This window comes from Solea solea, chromosome 3 (genome assembly GCF_958295425.1).
Source record: "Solea solea chromosome 3, fSolSol10.1, whole genome shotgun sequence".
Lineage (NCBI taxonomy): Eukaryota > Metazoa > Chordata > Actinopteri > Pleuronectiformes > Soleidae > Solea > Solea solea.
Genome location: NC_081136.1, coordinates 23,022,653 through 23,040,560, shown reverse-complemented (window position 1 = coordinate 23,040,560; position 17,908 = coordinate 23,022,653). Strand labels below are relative to the sequence as shown.

General features: G+C 39.0%; 2 protein-coding genes across 2 annotated transcripts; both read right to left on the bottom strand.

Moving 5' to 3' along the window:
• Positions 1-5,937: 5,937 nt before the first annotated feature.
• On the bottom strand, positions 5,938-9,233 carry LOC131456001 (extracellular calcium-sensing receptor-like). The gene is made up of 5 exons (XM_058623949.1): positions 8,951-9,233; positions 7,887-8,699; positions 7,243-7,470; positions 6,941-7,064; positions 5,938-6,851 (listed from the first exon to the last, which is right to left on the bottom strand). The coding sequence occupies exons 1-5, from the start codon at positions 9,203-9,205 to the stop codon at positions 5,938-5,940; spliced, it is 2,334 nt and encodes a 777-aa protein (XP_058479932.1). The 5' UTR covers positions 9,206-9,233.
• A 3,568-nt stretch (positions 9,234-12,801) lies between these two features.
• Positions 12,802-16,752, bottom strand: LOC131456000 (extracellular calcium-sensing receptor-like). The gene is made up of 6 exons (XM_058623948.1): positions 16,523-16,752; positions 16,142-16,439; positions 15,215-16,018; positions 14,906-15,133; positions 14,697-14,820; positions 12,802-13,848 (listed from the first exon to the last, which is right to left on the bottom strand). The coding sequence occupies exons 1-6, from the start codon at positions 16,750-16,752 to the stop codon at positions 12,935-12,937; spliced, it is 2,598 nt and encodes an 865-aa protein (XP_058479931.1). The 3' UTR covers positions 12,802-12,934.
• Positions 16,753-17,908: the final 1,156 nt, after the last annotated feature.

The window sequence follows — 17,908 nt, the reverse complement described above, 5'->3', positions numbered from 1 at the left end:
TTAAGGGTAAAACCAACAGTCCGAAGAACTGTGATCCACTACTTTTAACCTGTGGAGGGCAGCATTTAACCTCTAAGTGTACAGCCTGTCAGAATTTATGAGGATTAGGATATTATTAGAATTGGTAAGTGGTGTGACAAGACCGTCTCCCGACGTCCGTCTCCGGAAGAAGCTGTGACTATTGGGACACAGCTTCACAGTCTGGGTCACAGTTTTCAATGATAATCATCTGTTATTGACTGAACCTGTGTTTGCCTCACAGCTGAGGACAATCAGTGTGACTGTGAGGTTTTAAAGGCAGTGTGAAGGAAGAGAGTTGACACCTTCTTTGTGAACCTCCGCATACACTGAGCTGGTTGTGTTTTGTACTTTTAGTTATTTGTTTAGTTTCCTTTCTGTCCAGTGATTCCTGATTCACCTGGATTTGTTTGTGTGTTTGTTTTTGTAGCATTTAGCTAAAATTAACAAGAGACAGGGGAGTTTTATATTTTCACTGAAAACTCAAACTGTTAAACCTTCCATAATTGTATCCGTTCATTCCTTATCCCAACATATATTCAAGGTGTTTTGTTTTTTGTAAATGTTGTTTAATGTGGCATAATTGTTCTAATGTTACACACTTTGATCTATTATTAATCATTGTATGACATAAATGTGGCATTATTTGCTCTCCTGGAAAAACAGCTGCTCTTAAGTGTGACAATGGTAAAAACCTGAGGCACCGGCTGCTGTTTTAAAGGTCAATTCTCAGCAGAGCAGTGGACAGACAAGTACATATACCACCTTTTTTTTTTTTTTTTAGTTGATATGGTGTACATTCATCCAGTATCTTACAATAACAAAAAATCTAGTTATATTGATTTTAGCTTTTGATTTTTCAAACAAGTTAATTGTTCTCAAAGTGAGGTTTTATATTAGTTTGCATTATTCATCAATTAACACATCTGAGACATTTATTTAAATAAAATGAAATTTGTACAAATGCATTTGCAGAACTGCCTTGACTTCAGTGTCTGCTATTAAGAAACACTAAATAATATAAAACATATTTGACTTTTTTTTTTTTTTCTACCATTGGACACTTGAAATTTAATATCATGACAGATTTAATGGTACAATCAAAGATGTGAGAAAAGCAACTTCAGATGAACCTGTGAATCTTCATAACCAGAACATACTTTGTGGGCACCCTTGAATTCTGAAGACATGTTACCAGTTGCACGTGTAAATGGACACTCAAAAAATTCAGTTTCATCAGGATAAACTGCAACAAACTGGGAAGTAAGATGAACGTACAATACAAAGTCACCAGCAGTTCCAACAAAGCCCAGTATCTTAATGTCGATCCAACATCTTTGTCTTCAATCTTGTCGAGAAAAAGTAGCCTACATGGGAACCACAGAAACATGAAAGTAAAAGGCAGACTCCAGAGCCGCTGCCGCAACAGACAAAGCCCTTTCATCATCTTACAGGCAACTTTGCAGGCCAAGGACACGTTTGCAGCTCTAATCAGAGCATAAGAGAGACACACTGCAGAAGAGATGACCACAGTAATGTAGGGCCACTCGCAAAGCTGCTGGACGACTGACGGTGAGAGGCGGTGCAGTGTCATGATTAAAAGCATCATCATTGTGGAGTTACTGTCACTAACAGGAGCAGCACTGTTCGCTGATAGCGTCATTCTTTTCATGTAGGTTCCGAATAGTAGCACAGTTGCCAGAAAGCCAGCTTCCACCTTCCATCTGCTAGCGTAAGGTCGCACACGCTTCACTCTGCCTGTGATGCCGTCAGCAGAAAAAAGGTTTTAGCTTATTATAAAAACACTGAGAAATATTATATTTGCTCTTTTTTTTGTAAATGAAGAGCTTGTTTTTACTTGTATATTACCTGCTTGTGTGAGAAATGTCTCCTTGGAACACCGTGCTGCATTGACCTCTGACATTATCTGTTGACATAATCATTTGTTAAAACACATTTCTGCAAACACGGGATACATTATACTATTTTTAACGTAGGTGTGCAAAAAAACGAATATGAATTAAGTGTATTCTTGTATCTTTGAGAGATTTATCTATTGGATTTTCAAACAAATGTGTTCAAAGTTAAAAACAACTCTTTGCTGCTCATCCAGTAACACATGGATCTCTTTTCATGTTTCTCTAGCAGCAGATACCACAACAATTCCTGAAGACAAAATTATATTTTACTAAACCTCTAAGCCCAAGTAATACTTATGTAGAGACAGTATATAAAAAAGCCCCAAGGGTGATCACTAATGATACAGTAAAACACACAGATCTTCAGAGAGTAATTCAAATTAAGAAAAAAAAAGTTAAATCCTGATACGAGTCTCTTTCGACAAATGCAGATATTAATATTTGTGAATAAATATGGGAGCTGCAGATTTCAGACCAATATTAAACCTAATCTTATCTGTGGCGAGAAATAATAGACAAAAGACTAATATATCCTGTCTTTAGATTCACGCTTTAGCTCAGGTACTCACTTGTGTTCTATGTAAAAAACAGCTGGTCTTTGACTGGAAGTACACCCACAGCTGCTGAATATCATATATGCAGATCTTTCTGTTTCGCTCCTCGTCACGCGCAGCGTCCTGCACTCGCTCAGAGGTGTCACTGACAAACATCACGTTCACTGGCAGAGAAGCAAAGGAACTGCAGTCTTCCGTGATCTCGTCCCATATTCCAAGAAATCTAAAGTTACAGACAGCAGCTTGTGATTAAACTGTACAGTGTAATGTCACATAGTCATTGCACCTAATTACTATTATGCTGCATTATTTTGCCATCTGCTCACTAACAACATTCAAATGTATCGTCATTAAAATATGACACTCTCATTTAGTACATAATTAGAGTAAAATGACTGAATTGTAATTGACTCAAATCAAATTTCCTCTGGAGATTTTGTAATTGTCTTGTTCGGGGCCTTTAGGACCCCATGATTTATGCTGCCTCCTCACTGAGGAATCATTAAGCTACAATCTAATTGCTGATGAATCTGTGGGAAACCACACTAGGGTATCTACACCTTTGACAAAAACAGAGGGAGAAAAAACAAGTCAAGTCAGGCAGTAAAGTCATTTACCAATAATTTACTCACCTCTCACATGCCACTGTCAGTTGTAATGTGTGAACAACAGCGTTTTTATACGACGCATTTGAGCAGAAGCTCTTCGTCTCATCATCGTGGCCGTACAGCCTGAGCTTGCGACGGTTCAGGCTGAGCCACGTGCCGGACAACACCATCCAAGTCAACAGTGTTAAGAAGATAAATGTGACTGTTGTCATCTCACAGCCTCGCCTTTGGCACTGGCGCATTTGTTAGAAGGACGAGTTTTATAGCGTCCTCTCGGCTTATGAACTGTAGGAGGGAACGTACTGGGCCATTCTTAGGGACGCACCTTTATTTTTGTCTTTTTGTGTAGTCACAATACAAGGATACAATTCAAATAATGACTGCTTTTACTGTTTCCTGACAGGAATTCTTCACAAGAAATTCAAGTTGTATATGGTGACTGTGCACGATGCACAGTATTTACAAAATCATAGTCTGTGACTAAAACCTCACTGTTTTTAGATGTGAGAGAGTAAGTTTTCTGATGTATGAGCAGCATGAAGCAGATATATATAAGACAGACATACTGGAAAAGTACCACACATTCTTGTTTTCTGTGTATTTTCCAGAAATCTTAATTGCCTGCAACACTTCTGAACTGATTCCTGGCAACAGTTTAAACACTTGACACAAGACTGACAAGATATAACTATTTCATACAGAATTTTTAAATCCGAAAACTATTTGATCAAACATCTAATAATTCTGTATTAAATTAAATGTAATACACATGGGGGTTGCGGGGGGCGCTGTGCCAATCTCAGCTGACATAGGGCAGTAGGCGGGGTCACACCCTGGACAGATCACCAATCCATCACAGGGCCACATAGAGACAAACAACCATTAACTCAATTAACTCAGTCAATTTAGATAGTCCAATTTACCTAATTTGGGGATTAGGTAAATTTGGACTGTGGGAGGAAAGCTGAGAACCCGGCCAAAACTCACACACACGGGGAAAACATGTAAATAAAAACTCCATGCAAGCAATAACTTGTAAAATTAATAATTCAAAAGCTCATTATTATAAATTGTGTTGTTAAAAGTTAGTGATTAAATTATCTAGAATTTGCTGATTGTTCCAGTCCATTCAAAGTCATGACGGCACTGCACTGAACAGGCTCCGCTGTTTAATGTTGGTTGTTCATTAATGACGGCTTGATTGTAAGGTTTTGTTTATATCTGTAGTGTAGAACACTTTTTGTTGCCTTGCAAAAAGTATATTTACAATAAAATGTTTTCTAATCTAGTCGACTAATGGTGAACCAAGGAAATGCTTAGGCTGGGGCAGCCCCAGTTAGAAAGTAGTCTTCTCTTCAGTCTTCAGTCTTATTCAGGATTATTTAAGTGTGTTTAAAAAATAAAAGTTAGCACAACTCCTCCTAAAACTGTAATGATATAGAAACCCTCAACAAGCTTTAGTTAAAACAAGCTTTATTCAAAACAAGCTTTATTCAAAACAAGCTTTATTCAAAACAAGCTTTATTTAAAACAAGCTTAACAAACGCTTACTCTTCACTTGAGTTACTGCTCCTACACTTCTGTCTTTGGTTTGTTAAAATGTGTCTCACTTTATTCAAATTTGCTAAAGATGAGGAAAGACAAACATGAAAAGGGTTGTGTTTAGGCTTAACTATATTTGCATAGATGTTCCTCCACATGGAGCTGGAGTGTTGCTCTCTTAAATATACAGTGTTTAAAAAACATATTAAACCACCACACAATGTAAGATGTATGGGTCCGTGTGTCATCCATTCTTTCAATCATTTATTTCAGACTATCAAAATAAAAAACAAAAAAAAAGAGCAGAAAGTTAGTTTTTTTTGTTTTTTTGTTTGAACCAAAAAGGACACACTTCTGATTCGGACAGTGAAATACTGCGGTCAAGCCAGCCGTCTGGTTTTTACGTAGTCCCGTATTGCACACTTTATGGTAAATACACAGAGGCGGCTGAGAAAGTTAGCGCTAGGGTACTACAGCGTGGACCAAATTCTGGTTTTCAAAATAAAACGTGGGTTATAAGAAGGTTAGAAAAAGAGACGTGTCAGTATGATAAAACACTGGTTTTGAGTCATTAGCCTATGTCACATGACCTGGAAACTATTGAGCTAAAATGACAAGATCTTTTTTAACAATATAGTTTATTTATATCTTAATTTAAAAAGAATGTAGACACCTGCACATATATACATCTATGTACAGACATATTTTCATTTTCATATTATCTAGAAAGTAGCTGGTTGAGATGCAGCAATTTGTATTGCATTTAAATACATTTTAAATTAATGTTTTAATGTAAATGTTAGCATTTTAGCTCAATAGCTTCCAGGTCATGTGACCTGATGACTGAAAATCAGGGCAATATTACTACAGTGGCTGGTTAAGGAAAATCTTATTCCTTTTTAATACTTTTTTTTTATTGCCTTTCAGTAAATATGAATATATAAAACCGGAAGTTGGTCCACACTGTAGTATCAACAACGTAAGTTTAACCTTGCTTTTTCCTTTCAAATTGAAGGTGGAAAAAAACTGCCTTTTCTGATATTCGGCTTATACATAAAAAACTAAATTTCTACTTGTTTTTTTGTTCTTTAGTTTGCCGGGCTGAAATAAATAATTGAATGGACGGATGATACACAAGACCATTCCTGAACAGAACTGTATGGGATCTTGTCCAAAAGAGAAATGTAGGTTATTTTACATGATTTAGACAAAATGGGATTTTTAGAACCTTGACAGATACAATTATTAATGACCAATTTTAAAGGATCCATATAATAGTATCACTACAATGTGAAATCATAAGTGAGAATCATTTGGTTTTCGCATCATATGCTTTTTTGTGTTTTGCTCTGGTCTTAGTAAAATAATGTAACATTTGGGAATAAAAATGCTAAAGAGAAGTCCATAACTAGAGGCTAAAATAGCAAATATCTCCACAGCCACAGTGAATTTTCCAGGTGAGCTGACATAAGCTGGAATAAATGTCATCCAGACTGCACAGAATATTAACATGCTGAATGTGATGAATTTAGCTTCGTTAAAATTATCTGGTAACTTTCGAGCCAAAAAGGCGAGAACAAAACATAACAAAGCTAAGAGTCCTATGTATCCTAACACAGCCCAGAAGCCGACAGGTGAACCCAGAGCACACTCCAGTATAATCTTCTCTTTATAGTGTTCTGTATTTTTTAAGGGAAATGGAGGTTTGATCGTCAGCCACAGAATACAAATTAAAACCTGTATGAGAGTGAAAGCCAGAACACTGAGTCTCTGCTGTGCGGGTCCAAACCATTTCATCACATTACTGCCTGGAAGTGTCGCTTTAAAGGCCATTAAAACAACTATGGTTTTCCCCAGAACACAAGAGATACAGAGGACAAAGGTGATGCCGAACGCAGTGTGTCTCAGCATGCAGGACCACTCTGACGGCCGGCCGATGAAGGTCAGAGAGCACAGGAAACACAGAGTCAAGGAGAAGAGCAGCAGGAAGCTCAGCTCAGAGTTGTTGGCTCTGACAACGGGAGTCTGCCTGTAGTGGAAGAACACTAATGCAATTAAAACAGTCAGAACTGCTCCCACCAAACAAAATATTGTTAAAATAATTCCCATGATCTCAGAATAGGACAGAAACTCAATTTCCTTCAGGATGCACGTGTCTCCTCTGGTATTTGGCCAATATTCAATGGGACATTTGATGCATTCCACAGAGTCTGTTTTGCAAGGAGATAATGAGGTTGATTAGATTATATGCTAAGCTTGGTAATGTGTACATTTCTGACTCTCTTTTATTTAGCCAAACCTGTTATGTTGCTAATTTCTCCATCCGGACACGGTATGCAGTCATAACAGCAAACAGGTTTTCCTTTCTGCAGGACTTTGTGCTTTCCTGGAGGGCAGCTGTCAGTGCACACTGACACGGGTACCTGGTGCATAAAATCAGTGGAGCAATTGTGTCACCTAGAGTGTGTTCACTTCAACAACAGATGAAGTCTTCATCCGTTTCACCCTGTAATTTATTCCACTGGATTATCAAATATTATGGAGTAAGACATTATGACTGACAATCCAGAAATGTGAGAACAAGGCAATCTGAAAATGTACCGTACGACTTCCTCCTCCCCAGACAATTTGCACGCCATTCATCATGAACTGACGCTCATGAGCCAGCGTAGCATCAAAGAAACCGACAGTGGCAACATCCATGGTCCCTGATGATACGTGTTGCAAATTGATGAGTTCATATCTTGCCGGTGAATCTCCACTTTGGTCAAACGTCACTCTCTCTCCCTGACGGGTTGTGAAGTTGATATGTTGTAAATAATGAAGCACCTGTAAAGAGGCGGGAAGAGGACATTCTTTTGTGATTTCTGAGCGTTGGACCCCGGAGTAATCGAAACACAAGTGGACTGTGTTTAGTTTCATGTTATTATCATTATTATTATTATTTTTATTTTTATTGATAACCTCTAACATTATGAAAACAATGAATATCAATATATTTTTTTACTATAATTCATGCTATAGCACTATTATACTATAGAAAAAAAAAAAATATATATATATATAAGTAACATATGTTCTCTCCCTTATGTCCCCCATTATTATTTAATTGTCCCTTCACTCAAACTGGCAGAGACAGATACTGCAGATGTTCAACTCTGCTTTTTCTCTCTTTCTCTTTTTTTTCTGATTGTACACACATGTCCGCTGTCAGTGTCTGTGTGTGTGTTTGCTTTCGTGCTCACCTGCCATGGTTGAATGTGCTCAGGATCAGCACAGCTCCTGTCAGAGAAGTGGCCTTTCCCCTCTTCACACGTGACCAGGTTGTGGAGAGAATGAGCCACTGCATAAACTGACTTGTACACATTGTGAGTGAATCTCAGCTCCGAAACGTCTGTGAAAAAGGTGTCAGTGTTCTGCAAGCTCTCGGAACCACTGCATGGTTTTCTTCGTGTGTCAGCAGTTGCGTTCAGTGAGCAGTCAAACGTGTCCTCCCAGAAGTCTCTGACAAACTGACTGTGAGGGAGGTGTGAGGGATGGAGCCGCCTGAGATGCTCCTCCAGTCCCGGGATCTGAGCTCGGTTTACAGCGAAGCCCAGTGAGCCCAGAAGAATGTTGTGTCCTTCAGTGTCAGTCAGAGAATGATCTGTGATCCAGGCATCGCTGCCAACCCACTGCAGTCCTGTGATATTCTGTTTGTACAGTTCATCTGCAAGTACCTTAATCTCTCTGTGAGACATGAAGGCCACAATGACTTTCGACGTGGAATACTTCACAGTTTCAACCACTTTCATTAACTCACGAAGATGATCTGTTTGCTCAAACGCCATGTTATACTCGATGCACACTCCCTCTTCTTGTGCAGCGTGCATAAATCTGGTAATTCCGTTGATGCCGTAGTCATTTATATTACTTATTGCCCCGACCCAGGTCCAGCCAAAGAACTTGACCAGCTTTGCTAAAGCTCTGCTCTGGTGGAGATCACTGGGAATAGTTCGGAAAAAGGAGGGAAACTCTTCTCTGTCACTCAGACAAGCACAGGTTGCAAAGTGGCTCACCTGTGCCAAAGGTGAACAAAATAGATATTTAGAAACTGCACAGGAATCATCAAGAAATATCTAATGTGATACAAATTATGGAAGCATTCTAACCCTAACCCTTAATACAGATGCGCTTTGAAATCTAGATTTACGGATCCACACTATTCGAAAATGATCGTAATTTAGAAAACCCTTTTACAAAAGATTGCTGTACTCAGTGTACTCAGTGATGTACTCAACAAAAAGTAAAAAAAAAGTAAGATTTTCACCACAGGTATCTGAAATCGTCCCATAATCCGAGCAAATCCCATGGTAGGTGTAGAGCCAGAGTGGCCTATTATGGCCAGGACATTGTCAGGCTCTGTGCAGTTCCTCTCATCTATGATCATCCTCTGACCACTGGCTAAATCTACAGCAGACTTTATAATGGATGACATTCCACAGAGATTGTATATCTTGTATCCCAGTGTATGGTTAGGAAGAATTGAAGGGTCCTGGTTTATTTCCTCAATTGCAAAGATCATCGTCTGGGCAAATTTAAATTCTCTTGCATTTATGCTAGACAAAAAAGAAGTAGTTGGAATTATTAGATTTGCACAAAAACATAAAGAAATCACCATATACAAAAATGCCACACTGACACCATAATAACACATACTTACTTCAGGCATTCTGGAGGATCAGGTACGCTTTCAAATGTGGGCACACTGAATTTGTAACCTGTACGAAAGGTGAAAATGCCACCTAAGCTGAGGTCTGCGTCTTTGGTCAGCTCCGGTGGTTGCACTGTTGCCCACAGTCGGCACACAGGAGTCACACCTCTGATCACGAGAAGCATGACGAACACACTTAGCAGTGGCATTGCTTCCCTCTGCAGGATGGGATTTGGAGCTCTGTCCTCCACTGCACTCTTTATACTGAGCATGTGCCCATTGTCAATGTTGGGATCTGCTACTTCATAGTTTAAAGTCCTGTGGGAGGGGGGGGAGGCCATGTAAAGTCGTATGTAAAGTAAGAATGAGCAGCTTCTGAGGAGCAAAACATTTAATTGTATATAAATAACCCTAAGCCCTGCTTACTGTGATCTAATATATAACACCACTATTTTCTAATATGTATTTGGGACATTTCGTTTGTCTTTTTGTTTGTGAGCAAAACTTAAAAAGTTTAGAATTCTGATTAAATCTTCTGGGGATGTAGTTGATGGCTCCTGGAAGAAATGATCATATTTTGCTGGTGATTCGGAAGCATATCTGAATTGGGGTTGAATTGATTAGGGGTGTCAAGATTCTCCAAATATTCTATTCAGTTAGATTTTCGATAATTTCATTTTGTTAATTCCCTTGTCTGCATGGTGTCATGAGTATATAATGTCCAATGCGTTTATTAACTATATGAACTTATTAATAACCAGTCAATTGTAAACTGACTTTACTGACACTGTGGGAAACTGAGCGACCCTGTGGAATGTCATCATTTTAAATTTACCAATCTTTCCTGGTTATCACCATGGTGGAAAGAAAGAAAATGGTGGTATGTAGGAACTGTTTTAGTGCCTTGAAAACTATTCAAGGTACATAAGGTTCCTGGTAATATGCTGTGGAAAAGCATTTTGATTGACTTATAACGTATTTCCACCGGCTCTACTCGCCTCGGCATGACACGGCACGGTTTAGGTTGCATCTCCACTACTAAAAAAGCAACTACTCAATGTGGGCGGAGTCATCACTGCACGGCTGCGTGGAAAACTGCGGTGACTTCGTTTTATACGTGACACACACACAGGCACACAAACGAATGACTAGTGACTTTACGCCAGACTCCTGGTAGTTGTTGGACATTAACCCACGTTTTTAGGACTGTTAAGTAGTTTTAACTGATCTACAGTTCGGCACTGATCAGCTTGATTTCTGTGTTGGACGTCTCTTCCTGTGACGGCACTCTGGCCAGTCAGTGGCCGGCAGTCTGCTAGTGGAAAGGTAATATGCTAGTGGAAACCGTGCCGAGGTAATGCGAGGCGAGGCGAGTAGAGCTGGTGGAAATAGGCCATTATAATATATAATAGGCTTGGATAAATGTGGCAGACCTCTGTCTGACCAGGTATTGCATTTTGTAATAATCATGATGGTGTGAGATTTGATCTTATCCTCCGCCTACAGTACATCCATATTGATAAATAAGGCCCATTATGATCACATTTTATTTGTACATTTTATAATAAATAATGTTTCATTCACTAGTCTCTCCTGATTAAACTATGTACTAATATACATTTAATCATTACGGACTGTTGTTTTAGGGCCTTTGTGGTTTCCAAAGCTATCTAACTCATAAATAATCAGAACAAATATGTTATTTAGCTTGAAGCAATGACATGATACAGTTTGACGGAGGTGATTGATGAGAACAAAATAACAGGGAAAAAGGGGTCAAAACAAACCCTTAATGGATTTAAGTTTAACATGTACATGTTATGACAGAGTAGTTAATGAGTAAAGTTCCTATTGTTATGCTTGAAGAAATGTGCCATATGTTGTTCCCACTAAAGTGAATGTAACGTGGGAACGTGGAGCGCTGTGGTGTTTTTTCCCACAGGAGTATTAAACACATGGGTACTCATTTATTCTATTTTGTTTTTCTTCAGCGTTGTTTTTGTGTGTATCTCTAACTTATTTACAATTTGTTGCATCATTGTCTATTTGAAATTCCACCCTTGTTTTTGAATATGTTTTCCTTTTTTCGGTATAAATGTTGGGGGAACTCTGGGTCTGCTTTGAGGACTTCTTATGTAATTTATCAAAATGAAGTATTATCACATGATTCGTCAATTACAATTGTTACACAATATATGTATAAAGAATTATATATAAAGAAAGAAAGAAAAGAAAACAAATTTAAATTTTTTTGGCCCTAATACTCAGGAGGGTCGCGGGGGTTCTTTGCCAATCATAGCTGACATAGGGCGATAGGAGGGGTACACACTGGACAACCATTCAACCATTCACTCTCACACCTATGGTCAATTTACAGTCTCCACAGTCACCTAATTGCCATATTGCATATGTTTGCATGTTTTGCCAGCAACTTGACTTCTCTGTGAGACATAAAAGTCCCAATGACTCTGGAGTCAGCTTGTTTAATAATGTTTATTATTCTTTGGAGATGATCAGGTGGTACTCAATGAAAATTCCATATTCTTGGGTGAATTAAGCTATGCCACTGTGGCCGTATTTGTCATCGACAGCTACTGCTCCAACGCAAGTCCAGCTGAAGAGTTTGACCAGCTTTGCCAGTGCTCTGCTCTGATAATAGTCACTGGGAATTGTTCTGAAGAAGGTGGGATACTCTTTCCTGTTGGTCAGACAGGACCATGTGGCAAAATGACTGATCTGCAATGAGATATACATCAAATGTGCAGTGTACATGTTTAAGTATACAGAAGCCCAGTTAACACAGTGTTACATATTTACCACAGGTATATGAAACCTTCCAACAACTCTTTCAAATGCAACAGACAATACTCCAGTCAATCCCTGGTCTTCAAACTTCCTATTGCTGATGCACTCCTTTGAGCTGTAGCGGGTTCACAGGCCTCCAACTCACAAAGCTGGCAACGAGCTTGATCTCATTCTAACCAGAAACCGTTCAATCAGACTAAAAGGGCACATGTCACCCCTCTGTTCATTGAGCTCCATTGGCTACCCTTAGCTGCCTGCATCAAATTCAAATCACTGATGCTAGCCTACAAAGTGCTTCATGGATCTGCTCCCACCTACTAGCCTAAAGGCTTATGTTTGCCCTTGACAACTCCGTTCATCCAGGTATTGTCATCTGGCGGTGCCAACACCCTGCTCAAGACAATCCAGCCTTTCTTGTGTCGTTCCACACTGGTGGAATGACCTAACAAATGCTACCAGAACAGGGGCGTCTCTGTCTATCTTCAAGAAGCTCGACATCTCACTGCAGAGCTTTTTACACAGTTAAAAAACAAAGAGGAGCTAAAGTGAAGCCTCAAATGTTTTTGTCTGTGAGATTGTAGGTTTCATAATTTGAGTGCACTCTCCAATCTGTAATCAATTTGAAATCAGAAAGTAATTGTGTATTAGGCTTCAGCATTTACTTCGTCAAAGGCTTATATGACTCTTCTTTCACATATTTCCATATATATTTTAGAGTAGTACAGCACATGTTTAGTTAAACAGAATAATACATTAAAAAAAAACCACAAAAGAAAACCGAGTTGCTAATTACATTCATAATGAGTTTGGTGTCATCTTTCCCATCATACTCTTCTTTGTATTCTTCTCTGGTTTTAATAAGATAATGTAGCATTTTGGGATAAAAATGCAAAACAACAATCCAAAACTTGAAGCCAGAATAGCAAATATTTCGACAGCAACGCTGAACTTTCCAGGAGAGCTGACATAGGCTGGGATAAAAGTGATCCAGACTGCACAGAATATCAACATGCTGAAAGTGATGAATTTAGCTTCATTAAAGTTATCGGGCAATTTCCGAGCCAGAAAAGCAAGAATAAAACACAGGATGGCCAGAATTCCTATATATCCAAGTACAGCCCAAAAGCCTACAGCTGAGCCCAGAGCACACTCCAGGATGATCTTGTCCTTGAGTTCTTGAAAATTCTTGAATGGAAAAGGAGGAGAACTTGTTAACCAGATGATACATATGACAATTTGTACGAGAGTGAAAGCCAGAACGCTGAGTCTTTGCTGTGTAGGCCCAAACCATTTCATCACATTACTTCCTGGAAGTGTCGCCCTGAAGGCCATTAAGACCACCATAGTTTTCCCCAGGATACAAGAGATGCACAGGACAAAAGTGATGCCGAACGCAGTGTGTCGCAGCATGCAGGACCACTCTGACGGCTGGCCAATGAAGCTCAGAGAACACAGGAAACACAGAGTCAAGGAGAAGAGCAGCAGGAAGCTCAGCTCAGAGTTGTTGGCTCTGACAATGGGAGATTTCCTGTGCATGAAAAAAATAAGAGCCACAAAGGCAGTCGTGAATGTTCCAAATAGGGACGCTGCAGTGAGAAGTGCTCCCATAATTTCTTCATATGATAGGAACTCTATCTCCTTCTTGACGCAGGCATCTCTTCTCTCATTTGACCAGAATTCAGGATGACACTGCACACAGGTGATAGAATCTGAAAAGTAGCGATGAAGCAGATGTAAGAGATGGAGACACTGAAGAAAAACAATACATGATAACAAAATAATAGAAGGTTCATTATATGTTCATTCATTATTGATTTCACTTCACCATTTACTCAACATGTTCATGTCATGTCAAACTGTTTCCTGAAAACAAAAAAATCTTCCCTGTAAGGATAATGTTTTGAAATAAGGGCATAACTGAGAAGATGTGATGGGTGATTACAACTAGAAAGAGGCAAAAGTAGTGATCTGTAACGTTACCTTGACTGTCTTTGGTTCTGTAACAATGAAAATACTCCTGTTGTGGGACTATTTGAGCAATTCACAAAGCTTATCTTAATATCTGTCATTAAATTCTTTATAATCTTACTAATGTTTGATAAAATTGTAATTTTTAATAGAATACCACACAGCAATTATACAGTACATTTCCCAGGAAAACCTTTTCAGATTTGTAAGTAACCAAATATTTTGCTTCAGTGTCACAGTAAAGTTAAGTGAAAAAACTTGGGATTATTACTGGGCATGTTCTCCCTGTGTGTGCATGGGTTTTATCAAGGTTCTACGGTTTCCTACCACAGTACAAAAACATGCAGATTTGGGGATTAGGCAAATTGGACACTCCAAAATACACTGGTTGCGGAACGGTTACGTTGCATCTCTGTGGATCAGAGTGCATTCTGCAACCAGTGTATTTTAGGGGTGACTGTGAGAGTGGATGTTGTTGTTTGTCTCTATGTGTCCCTGCCTTTTGCCCTATGTCAACTGGGATTGGCACCAGCGACCCTCATGTGGAGGATAAAGTGGTAGAAAATAGATGGATGGATTATTACTGGACCTGTGACGTTGCTTATTTCTCCTTCTGCACATCTTACACAGTCAAAGCAGCAGACAGGTTTTCCTTTTTGGAGAACCTTGCGAGTTCCTGGGGGACACATCTCACTGCAAACTGACACGGGCACCTGCATGAACAACATGTGTGATTATTTTAATATTTTGATTAAATCATAAATAAACAACTATAATGCAGGTCACATGGTAACTTACCAGTGTTGAGTTCTGTGCAAAAATTAGCGATTTATTGTACAGATTCAGCTGTTTGTCTGAAGGTAAAGAAGCATCATAAAGACCAACAGTGACAAAGTCCACAGCACCATGTTCTGTTGGCTGCCAGTTGATAATTTCATACTTTGCTGCTGGGTCTCCATCCTCATTAAATTGAACCTCATCTCCTTCCTTTGTTTTGAAGTGAATCTTTCTAATGTGCTGTAAAATCTTAAATAGGTGATAATTTAGTTAATCATATGACATACTTTTTTTGTTGAAATTAAACACATGTTTAGGTTTAAAACTCACTGTGAATGGATCTGGCTGCACCTTGTTGTTACATGTTTCATTACAGCCAAGAACACGGTGAAGTGCGTGGGCCACAGCATACACTCCTTTGTAGACATTGTAAAATATAGGCATGAGTGACATATCAGTGAAGCTGTTATGGACTTTAGTTAGATCTTCATGTCCAGTACATTCTCTCTGATTCCCTGATGATGATGATGATGACTTGGACTGCTTGAACTTGCAGCTAAATAATGCCTCCCAGAACTCTGTGAAAAAGTCAGTACTTGTTGAATTGAGTGGCTTCACGTCCAGCATGAACTCTCTCATGCCACTGACATGTGCTTTAGTGATGGACAGGCCTATGGAACCATCGAGAATGTGATGCCTATCTAGTTTCATAGTCTGTGAATCAAAGATCCAGCCCTCACTTCCTACCCACTGGTATCCAGTTAAGTTGTGGTGGGTAAACACAGGTATTAGCACATCCATATCCATGTGGGAGAGGAAAGCAACAATTACCTTGGAGGTGGAAGCCTTGATAATATCAATTATCTTTTGTATTTTTTCTTGTGGATCTGTTCTAAAAACAGCAACAGAATACTCCAGACAGACACCCAGCTGCTGTGCAGTCTCTGTGAATATAGCCATTCCATTATTACCATAATCATCATTGCTTCTGATTGCTCCCACCCAAGTCCAACCAAAGTGCTTGACTAAAAGGGCCAGGGCTCTGCTCTGGTAATAGTCACTGGGTATCGTTCTGAGGAAGGACGGGTACTTGGTTTTGTCACTGAGACAAGCACAGGTGGCAAAGTGGCTGATCTGAAGATAAACATATCAAAAGTAAAATAGTGACACTATCATATCTCCTCTGAGCAGCAGGTAGAATTATTGTGTATTTCTTTTCTTTTTATGAATCTAATGTAGTCATTTAAACTCACCCACCATTGGGATATGAAATGGCCCGATGACAGTAGCTATGGCCATACAAGGAGAAGAGGATGTTTCTCCCATAATGGCCAGCACCTGTGCAGGTGTGATACATGGTGTGTTGGAGGGAGCAGAAATAACTTCATTACTATTTGCCAGTGCCAGTGCAGCTCTCACACCTGTGGCAGCAGAGCCACAGGCATCATACATTCTATAGCCCAGAGAGATGGCAGGCAGTAGGTCCGTGGAGTTATTAATCTCCTCGACGGCAAAACGCATAGCCTGGGCAAACTGGAACCCCCTGAAATTTAAACTTAATTCAAACATTAATGAAAAGTCCAGTTGTTCGTAGATAAAATGTTACATTTGAACAGATTTCCACAGTATATCATTTACCTGGTACACTCCAGTGGTAATGGTTTGTCAATATAGTTTTCCCATCTGTTTTTCCATCTGCTGTGAAAAGAGAATATTCCCCCCAACATGATGTCCCCATCCTTCAACAGCTGAGGGTTTTCAGGATCTCCTCTCTGTCTGCACAGCAGCTCCTCAGCCTGAGAGAAAGATGCCACCAACAGAAGCTGTAAAAGTGTCCACCCTTTATCTGGACACCTCTGTATGGACATCATTATGTGACAGATAATGAAACCACATGGAGGCGTCACATGAACCTCAGTGTGAATCTGAGTCTGCACTGGTATTTATACACTTTTGCAGCATATAAATTCATATTCATGTCTCATATCTCCGGACCTGAAAGGCGGGGTGAGAGGAGGGAGGTTCCTTCACAGAAAAATTTGGAGAAATAGCAATATCTTTGCTTAATCTCAGAATTGCTTTATATATACATATTATGGCATGCCATTCAGGAAATTCATTTAAGAATATATTGAATGAAAGTGTGAATATATATATACACGTCTGAATATAGTTGTTTATTCATCACTCATTAGGATTTATTTTCAAAACTTATTATCGATGTATTAACAAACTGCTGTGTGGATTCATACTGACATCGTGAAAACCGGGCAGATGACAGTGTGGACTGTGGAGCTGTGACGGTGTGATACACTGAGACCTGCGGTCACTTCACCACTGATTCCCGGGGAAGCTGCTTGTCTTCGTCACGATCGGTTCATAATGTTACTGATAAATGTGATGAACACATGGATTAGAGTGAAATAATCTGGAGTTATAAAACTACTTTTAACACGTTGTTGTTATTGTTCCTAATAATACGATCATGAGTCTGTAGGTTTTCTGGCCTGACTTTATTTTAATATTTTATTGATTATATTTGTATACATTGTAATTATAACGATAAGTTAGCTTTATTTGTAAACCACCTATACCAAAACAGTTAGAAATTTGAACTTCGAAATTGAAACCAATGTCATTATTTGCTTGGACAATAATATATAAAATCCCTGTTCTGTGACAGCAACATTTTGTATTTTACAACATTTTTGATGATTAGCATACAATATATCAGTGAATGGAAAATCAAGCAAATAGCGTCCAAGAAAACAACATAATAACTGTAACAACACATATAAACTAATATTTACAGTCAATTAAATGAGCCCTTAAATTGAAAATTTGATCCTGCATTTACGTCATTATACTTTTCATCTTAATATTCTATAGCTATACTATTCACTATTGTTGGTTTTGACATTCATTTACAAATCCATGGTTTAAAGACCAAATCAAACGTATTCATGAAATTCGCTTGCGCATGTCAGTAGCGTACTGAATCATGGAATCAACAGGAAAGGATGG

Bases quoted from the DNA above. Each gene is read 5' to 3' on its own strand.
- LOC131456001 (XM_058623949.1), bottom strand. From the start codon at position 9,205: ATGATCTTTGCAATTGAGGAAATAAACCAGGACCCTTCAATTCTTCCT. The intron at 7,471-7,886 runs GTGAGCACGAAA...GCCTCTTTACAG, and splicing joins AGCACATTCAACCATGGCAG to GTGCTTCATTATTTACAACA. The intron at 6,852-6,940 runs GTTTGGCTAAAT...CTTGCAAAACAG, and splicing joins AGAAATTAGCAACATAACAG to ACTCTGTGGAATGCATCAAA.
- LOC131456000 (XM_058623948.1), bottom strand. From the start codon at position 16,752: ATGTCCATACAGAGGTGTCCAGATAAAGGGTGGACACTTTTACAGCTT. The intron at 16,019-16,141 runs GTGGGTGAGTTT...GTTTATCTTCAG, and splicing joins GGCCATTTCATATCCCAATG to ATCAGCCACTTTGCCACCTG. The intron at 13,849-14,696 runs GTCCAGTAATAA...GCTACTTTTCAG, and splicing joins AGAAATAAGCAACGTCACAG to ATTCTATCACCTGTGTGCAG.